At 38.2% G+C, this 9,213-nt stretch overlaps 1 protein-coding gene across 1 annotated transcript; it reads left to right on the forward strand.

Moving 5' to 3' along the window:
* Positions 1-6,404: 6,404 nt before the first annotated feature.
* On the forward strand, positions 6,405-8,717 carry LOC131426101 (uncharacterized). The gene is made up of 2 exons (XM_058588550.1): positions 6,405-6,556; positions 7,265-8,717. Exons 1-2 carry the CDS (start codon positions 6,405-6,407, stop codon positions 8,715-8,717), a joined length of 1,605 nt encoding a protein of 534 aa, XP_058444533.1.
* The last annotated feature ends 496 nt before the right edge of the window (positions 8,718-9,213 follow it).

Raw genomic sequence — 9,213 nt, forward strand, 5'->3', positions numbered from 1 at the left:
AATCGTAAAAATGTTCGTTTCCAAAGTCCAACATATTCGACTGCTAAAATCGTCCAATCTGCAAATTATTCCAGTTTAAGCGTTTTTATGCGTCATAACTTTTATTATGGTTCACTTTTATTATTGATCACTTATTACTCTGTAATTCCGGAACCGAAAGACGAAACCGACTAATTCAACAGTTCTCCGGAGGATCACAAGAATTTTTAGTTGAATTAATTTCATTGGCACGTTAGTTGTTCAATCCATCTGTTATTGCCTGAATGAATAATTTCGAGACTACAAATTTATATCAAAGAATTAGATATAACTATTATTATTCAAGCAATCGAGAACAATAAGCGTTCAACTAGAGCATTTTTAAATATCATTGCTTCTGCCTCTTTTAACTTCTACTACAAATTCAAATGAAATCAAGTGTGAGTAATTGCTGAATTTTTAATGTCAACACAATCGGTACGAAACTGCAATGTTTTTTTAAGGTCGATCCGAGCAACATATTGGAAGTCAGAGACTGTCGTACGCTACATGAAAATATTTTATCATATCAATCATGTGAAAACGAGATAGTTTTTCACCCTTATTGCGCTTTTGTGGTGAATCTTTCCGGAAGTGCTTGTTATTTTGGATCACAGCCTTTGGGTAAATTTCCTTACAAGTAGACAGCGAGTATCGGAATTATTTCGCAATGCATCCACGTTGAAAAGTTTATTTTCCTTATTGTTCCTGGCTCACGGTAGTGCATGGATGTTGCTAGCGATTTGCTCATCTCGAACAAAAATATACCATTTCATGTGCACAGTTAAGTACATGGCATACCTTTCACAAAAGCATCGGAACGCCGTCAGCATGGGAAATCCAACTAGAGTTGATACTCTTTTGCATTTATGAGTAGAATAGTTTATGCGGAATAAGCACAAAAGATACGTGGGTGAATGAAACACTCCTCGGTACAGCGAAAAATGAGAATCATCTGTGGAGAACTTCTTTAATTATTGCACCGAAAGCGGTTGCGATGCTTATTTTATAACTAGGAGAAAATCTTACGATAATTCATCTTGTATGATTGTTTGTGAAAGCATATTTTACACATGAACAAAACTTATCCATAATTTCGCATTTTCATTGCGTATAACATTGAACAAATGGTACGATACTGCTTTGCATTTCAGAAATATTAATGCCTTACACTGCAGTAACTGTAAAGTCAGTATAATCACTTAACAATGTCCTGGAATCGTCTGGAATAAAAATACCGTGCACCACCCGTTTGAATACAATTTTAATGGAGGCGCATAGCTGGTTGTTTCAAACTTCGAGTGTAAACTCGTGTGCTTTACGAGTGTGCTATCATAAAACATGACGGGAAATCAGCAATAATGTATATTTGTATAGGAAGTAGGAAGAGCAAAATATCTAGGGGTAATAAACCAGTTTGCCTTGAGAACACACACAGAAAAAATACATTTCATTATTACATTTACAATGAAACATGTAAACCAATAGTACTGTGAAATAAACATAAGTTGCATTAATAATTTGATTGAAAACTATCACCGATGAGCATGTAAATTAAATGTATATTTACAAAATACTGTTGTCTGTGTGGCAGTAGTTATTTTTTAAGTTCCGGTTTCGAGTTACTGCTCCAAGCTTCGTTTTCTCGAATCTACTCGTCGAATCTGTGATAAATATATTTATTGTAAATTTTTCGGAAAACAAAATTTCGACATTTTGGATTATAAAAACTTCAAATATGTTACTTCGACCTCACTAGTCCTCGTCCAAAGGTTCATTTTTAGAATTTTATTTTGAACTCGCTAGAGCTTAAGTCAGTGTGTCCGAGCACAAACCCGCCGGACGGGGACAGCGTATTCGATTGTGGAGTAGACGACAAGTTTTATACTATTTTTATTTAGTGCAGAATTTTTCAAATTTTTTAACTAGAGCTTTTCACAGAAAAAAAAACTTATTTGAAAATATAAAGTCGATGTACAAAATAATTACCATCATTGATTAAGAATAGATTGTGCCACCGGCAGGTTTATGTACATGGCGCCAAGCTGCCGCCGGTCAAAAATTGTCGTTTACCGCTGCTTTTGATGTTTCGTATCGGCGCACAGCTCTATTTTTGATGAAAAATTTTGCAAAGACACAAAAGTTTTTTCAATGAATTTTGTTTTGTCGAAACTGAATTCTTTCTTTAACTACCAGTGCAGACCATAATCATCTCAGAATTAAATGAAATTGAGTTCGTGAGGAGATTTTATTTAACTCAACATCCAACCGTACTGGCGTATCGAGAAAACTCTGTCGAATTGGTACAGAACAAAATTGTCAACAGGCTTAGTAATGATTTCCTAGTTACAACGATCAGTTTACAGTCACTGTGAAAAAAAAAAACGTGTTTAATCCACCTAGCAGTGAGATGATACCTTTTTTTATCAATCCGCATGTGTTTTTTGCATGAATATTCTTCGGTGTTTAAGTTTCATTGACATTATTTTAATGACCGTCGTTTTAAGCGACAATTTGAGATTTTAATCACTCATTACTCTGTACTGGCGAAACTGCAAATCGGATCGAATTTGAATCTAAAAGTGTGATAATCGATTAAACATTCCATGATATGTCGAAGAAAGTTCCACTTTATAGTTTACGGTAATTTAAGGTACTTCCAAAGCCGGTATTCAGGAACCAGCATAACCCAAACCGATTCGTATGGCCATATGACGAATAAATTACAACAGTTTTTAATCCAACTTTGAAGCTTTTCGGGATTGCCATCTTCTATATCGGTTTTAATTTAAAAAAGTACAGGTGTGTAATGTCAGAGACATAACTGGATGTCGTGAATACGAATAAAACTGACACTCTTTCTTTATACTTCCGAATATCAAATAGTTGATCGATTGTGTAAATCATTCTGACACACAAATATTACGAAATAACCAGTATAGTTCTTTATGATAAAATAATGGTGGTGACCTTTTAAGAAGGCGTTCGTGATGGAGAGTGACGAGTTTAGTTCAAATTCCGATGGATACCATTGACTTCCGATGGATACCGCTGACTTCTGTAATCTATTTCCAGGATGACCTGTTGTCCGTGAATGCGATACTGATATGTGTTCTGTTGGAGTCTCCTACTTCTTCCGTTTGCGGTAACAAGCTTTGTATTTCGCTTGGAGATTCCTCGATCGCACCATAATTAACACGATGACAACGACAGCTCGAAGTGAGTGGCTTCTGAGTCGGTGCTATGCATTTTATATGGCAAATCAGCAGAAAGTTTACTATAAACTACAACTGATGGAAAAATGGTCCGTGTACAGTATGGTGAAGTAAAATTTCACATAATTCTATGGGTATAAAATTATGGTTCTAAATAGCACCTTAGAGACTATCGATTATTTCATTTCGGATGTCAATATTTCAGTAAAAGAAACTATTAAAATGCTGTACGGGATTAATTTCTGGCATCCCAGAAGGGCCAAATTGTATAATTCTCTAATATATTAAACATTGATTGGATATAAACTATTTTAAACACTGTTGTGAGTTTAGCACTGTGAAAATTGCAAAAACATCAAATTATCTTGGATTTGCACTACACTGCTAATTTTAATTTTAGATTTACAAAGAAGCAATCATTATAGTTATTTAAGTAACATTTAGAGCCATTAGAAGGGCTGATTTTGCATAAGATTCCACATTGTTGTCCATTTTCCGTTGTATTTTGCTCCAGTGCAAACGACCACCAACAGGATGATGTAATCGATCTTCTTCGTAGAGCAACTGGCTCTGCGACCTAAGCGTTTGAGGTTTTATACCACGCAGACCTTTTTGCTCTCATTATTGACGGCTGCAGCACCCGACGATTGAAGTCCAAATGAAAGTACGACCTGAGCGTTTGAAGCTTTATACCACGCAAATGGTCTACTTTCATTGCCAACTGCTCCACCTGACGACTGAAGTCCATATGAGAGTTGCGACCTGAGCGTTTGAGGTTTTTAATCACACAGAAGGTGCACTCTCCGAAGCTGGTGGTTGATTAAATAATTTCCACGACGTCTGCTTCCATACAACGCACAAGAAGAAATGATCGATTTTCACCTGAGTAGCTGTATAGTTTACATTTGTTTCAAAATGTTTGAAAATCAATGTAGACATCTTTGAGGAATCGTAGCACGAATTAAATTTTTGGGTGCCTTCTGAATCGAAAACTGAATATCGAATTGGTTGTCGACTATCCAAATCTGCTAACCCGATAAACCTGATTAGTTTATGTGGAAAAGACATTTTTATACTAATCATCCTGTATCCCTGAAACCGGAAGTTGGATATGACTGAAAAGCAAGATGTTTTATAGAATCTTGAAACTTTTCATTTGAATCTTATATCGGTTTAGCAATCTACGAGAAAAATGAGTTACACAATTTTGATTTCGTTTCACATATCATCCTGAACCAGAAATCGGAACCAAACATAATTCAGGAACTTTGTTTGGGAGCAAACGAATTTTCATATGAATCTGAATTAGTAGAAAAGAAATTTTCCGAGAAAATTGAGTGAAATTATTTGTCACACACGCATTTTCTGATCTCGACGAACTGATTCGAATGGTATATGGCTGTTATGTTCTTCCAGCATTTATTGCTGTAAGTAGTTTAAAACAATATAGTTATGGAATTGCTTTCAACTCGAAAATTATATGGTTTATATATGTCATATTCGAACGATTATGTTGCCAAAAACGAACCGTGCTAAAATCGATCCAAGGCAAATTGTCATGAAAAAGGATGCTGTACACAGTCTTTTTGGTACTTAGAAACAATTGTATGTCACAGTATAAAATATCGTGTTTTCCGTTGCTCCCAAGCATTTCTTTGTCATACAGCGCTCAAAACTTCTACTGCTGGAATAGGGGAAAAAGTCGTTTACACAAAAATTTCGATATCACCGTTAAAAATAGACGGATTTTAACAAACTATGGCTTGTTCGATAGCTATTAGCGTGCGAAATCTAAGTCTGAAAACATATTGTGTTTTCAAGGTCATTTGTGACAGATACTGTCAAAAAACTGAAAATTTTGAAATAAAACTTCGTATAACTCAAAAAGTAAACATTCGATCTCAAAACCATTCAATAGCGTTCTGGGTGACGGGTAGACCTTTCATTTGCGACTAGTTTGATCAAAATCGGTCCAACCATCTCTGAGATCTCGACCTCTTAGTTGACAACACACATACAGACACACACACACATACACACACACGGACATTTGCTCAGTTGGTCGAGCTGAATCGATTGGTATATGTCATTCGGCATCGGAAAATTTTTCTAAAGTATGAGCGAATTCTATACCTATTTTTTATATATATAAAAAAAGGTAAAACATCTTCTTTGTCGGCTGTAGTTTTGTGTGTGTCTCATTTCTCGAATAGAAAATGTATGGAACACTTGTAGAACTAATTTGTTACTATTATTTTGCTGAAGGAAGTATGTTGATATGTTAAGGCGTTTAAGAGTTATGCAATGTTTTTGATTTTATTGAAGGAATACACTAATTTAAATAAATTAAAAAAATAAAACCCTTCTAATTTTCTCTTAAATTTTTACTCATATTATGACCTTCCAGGAACCGCATAGGGTACATTTTTATCGATCTGGCATCTAATGAATATTGATATTTGAAGCTTGACTAGTTTTTGATAAAAACATAATCATAACTTTTTACTGGTAGCTCATATGAAAAAGCTTGGTTGAGCAAAATTGTGCGTAATGATTAGTACAACAACTCTTCTGCAGACAACTTTTCCTTAGAATGTTTCACAAAAAAGTTAGAATAAAAAAAGTGATTTTCCAGGAGCCACCCTACTTTTTATCGGGAAAATTGATGTAACTCGATCAAATGAAAAGCTAGAGAGGTGCTTTTTTCAGCAAAGTTTTTTTTTGGCAACACTTGTGTGCTGAAACATCGTTAGTTTTTCTATGCTAGGTTTTTTACGATTTTTGGCGTGTTTTCTTAAGCATATTGATTTTGTTCGATATTAGTCGTATTCGAAAGTGTATTTTACAAAACCGGTCATTGGAGTGTGCATCGAGTTTGAGCCTGTTCATAAGCTATTTGCCGTCAATTCGGATAAAGTTTTTATTGTTTTGGCGCCACACTGATTGTTAGAACCAGTACCTCTTCTTTTGTTCCTTTACGTGCTGCTGTGTGTTTGGTGAACCAGAACAAAACAAAAAAAGGAAAAAAAGCTTTGCGGAGAATGCCACTTGCTGATCAACGAATTGGAACCAGTGCGATGTGGTTTTTGTGATGCATTCTTTCACATCAGCCAGCAATGCTGTGGTTTTAATAACCGTTCAAACAGGGATCTGTTTACGCAAGGAAAAGCAATGTACTCCAAATGTAAAACTGAACTGAACGGCCGTAGTGTGTCTTCCTACATCAAGGATGTGCTAGGTTCAGAGCAGTCCCATCCAACGAATTTTGATAGTCTTTCTGCTCAGGTTCGCCAACTTTTCGATCTGATCGAAGCGCTTGGCAAGCAAGTCGAAAATTTAGCAAATAAGCGAACTCTATGAACACAAGCGGCTGGCCAAAATTAGGAGTAAAACGTCGCCGTGGAAACAATGGACACCCGCGCAAGATGCTGCTGTACATGGAACCGAATCTATCGATCTGAGCGATTTATCTGTTCCGTTCATTGTTTCTCCAGTAGCATCACACAAATTTTGGCTCCACTTATCTGGATTTCAACCATTGGTGATCGTTGAAGATGTGCAAAAAATTGTCTCTCGCTGTCTCGATGTATCTGACGCTGTCGATGTCGTACGGCTTGTTCCAAAAGATGCGGATCCAACCAAATTGACGTTTATATCGTTTAAAGTCGGACTACACCCATCTTTAAAAGAACAATCACTTGACGCATCGACCTGGCCCAGTGGACTTCTCTTTCGCGAATTTGTCGATCACGTTAAAGTGCGTACTGCTGAAAAAGGAGCACTTACGACCCCTTTAGACAACGGCACTCCTCAACCATCGTCGTCGCAGCCTCGAATCCGGGACACCCAGTAACAAGCACTAAGGAAGTCTCCCTACCACTCCACCCAGTCGTGCTCTCCGAAGACATCCATCATCGTCATCGTCCCGGTCCTGTGGTCGGTGATGGTAGAGAAGGCTTCCGACATGCTACTCCAGGCGAGTATAATGAGCTACTAGAACCCGCTGTACTTGACAATTTTTCGCTTTCTAGTGTTACTTTTTCGAATGGTTTACGCATTTACTACCAGAACGTGCGTGGATTGAGGACAAAAATTGATGCATTCTTCCTAGCTGTTTCGGATGCCGAATACGACATTATCGTCCTAACGGAAACCTGGCTGAATGATAAAATTTTCTCTGAGCAACTCTTCGGTCACCTGTATGCTGTTTACAGGAGTGATCGCTCCCCGCTGAACAGCCACAAAACACGCGGAGGAGGCGTACTGATCGCAGTATCGAAAAAATTTAGCAGTTCAATTGGTCAAACAATCATATCTGTATCGCTTGAGCAGTTATGGGTATTGGTTGAAATCCCACAAGATTCGCTTAGCATCGGAGTAATCTACCTGCCCCCTGATCGTAAAAACGACTCGGTGAGTATCAATGAGCACATAGAATCCTTGAGTTCGATATCTTTCCGATTAAGCCCCCGCACTCCTGCGCTATTGTTCGGTGACTATAATCAATCCGGTTTACGATGGTGTTGTCCTGAAGGCGGATTACCTTTCGTTGATCCACTGCTGTCGCAAATTCCGACTGCCTGCAGCGCTCTTCTCGATGGGTTCAACCTGAATGGATTTACCCAGATTAATACATTGCTGAATCGAAACGATCGTCTGTTAGATTTAATACTCGCAAATGATGTCGCTTTACCGGTCATAAACGTTTTCTCGCCAGTTGAGCCACTGATTGACCTTGACGCGGACCATCCCGCTCTAGGCGTTGAGTTTAGGATACCAACGCCAATTGAGTACGACGAACCATCTATCTCATTCTCTCTTGACTTTCGTCGAGTCGATTCTGCCGAACTGAACGATCTACTTTCCGTTATCGACTGGCGATTCATTGAAAGGACTGCTAATGTCAATTACGCTGTTGAATGTTGCTGCGATGTTGTAGAAAGTGTTGTTTCTCACGCTGTTCCAGCTAGTCGTCCACCGCTAAAACCGCCGTGGTCTAATCCACGTTCACGTGCTCTTAAGCGAACACGTTCTGCCACCTTACGAAAATATTGTAACACTCGTTCGCAGTACATCAAACAACAACTGAATACAGTAACTAGACAGTATCGCCGTTACAACATTTTTCTATATCGTTGCTATATTAAACGTATTGGAATGAATCTTCGTCGAAACCCTAAACGTTTCTGGTCCTTCGTTAACTCAAAAAGGAGAGAGGCTGGCCTTCCGCATTCTATGTACTTAACCGATGAAACGGCCCGCAACGAAAAGGAAAAGTGCGATTTATTTGCCCGTCATTTTAAACAAACATTCAACGAAAGTTCTGCTACACTGATGCAAATAGACGAAGCAGTCACAGATGTGCCTCGTGATATTTTTAATTTCAATATTCCGCTTGTAACCGAAGAAATGGTTAGAGTCGCATTGAACAAATTGAAGTTGTCGTTCGCTGCTGGACCCGCAGTATTCCCTCATCTGTGCTGAAGCGTTGTGCAGGCGCTCTCAGTTATCCACTAGCAAGACTGTTTAACCTTTCAACTCTACAATGTGAGTTTCCTTCTCGATGGAAGTTCTCCTATCTGTTTCCTGTGCACAAAAAAGGTGATAAACGCAATGTCTCCAATTATCGAGGAATAACGTCTTTGTGTGCTTGCTCAAAGCTGTTCGAAATTATTGTGAACGATTCCCTCTTTGCTAGCTGTAGGAACTACATAAATAACGAGCAGCATGGGTTCTATCCGAAACGTTCGGTGTCATCTAATCTCATGTTGTTCACTTCGAAATGTGTGCAGAGTATGGAAGGCGGATGGCAAATCGACGCAGCGTATATGGATCTCAAAGCAGCATTTGACCGAGTGGATCATAGAATTCTTCTATCAAAATTGCAACGACTGGGAATCTCATCGATTTGCGTGGAATGGTTCAGATCCTACCTAACAAACCGTTATGTCAGTGTAAAAATTGGCTCCTCGACATCAGA

Source organism: Malaya genurostris, chromosome 1, assembly GCF_030247185.1.
Source record: "Malaya genurostris strain Urasoe2022 chromosome 1, Malgen_1.1, whole genome shotgun sequence".
NCBI lineage: Eukaryota > Metazoa > Arthropoda > Insecta > Diptera > Culicidae > Malaya > Malaya genurostris.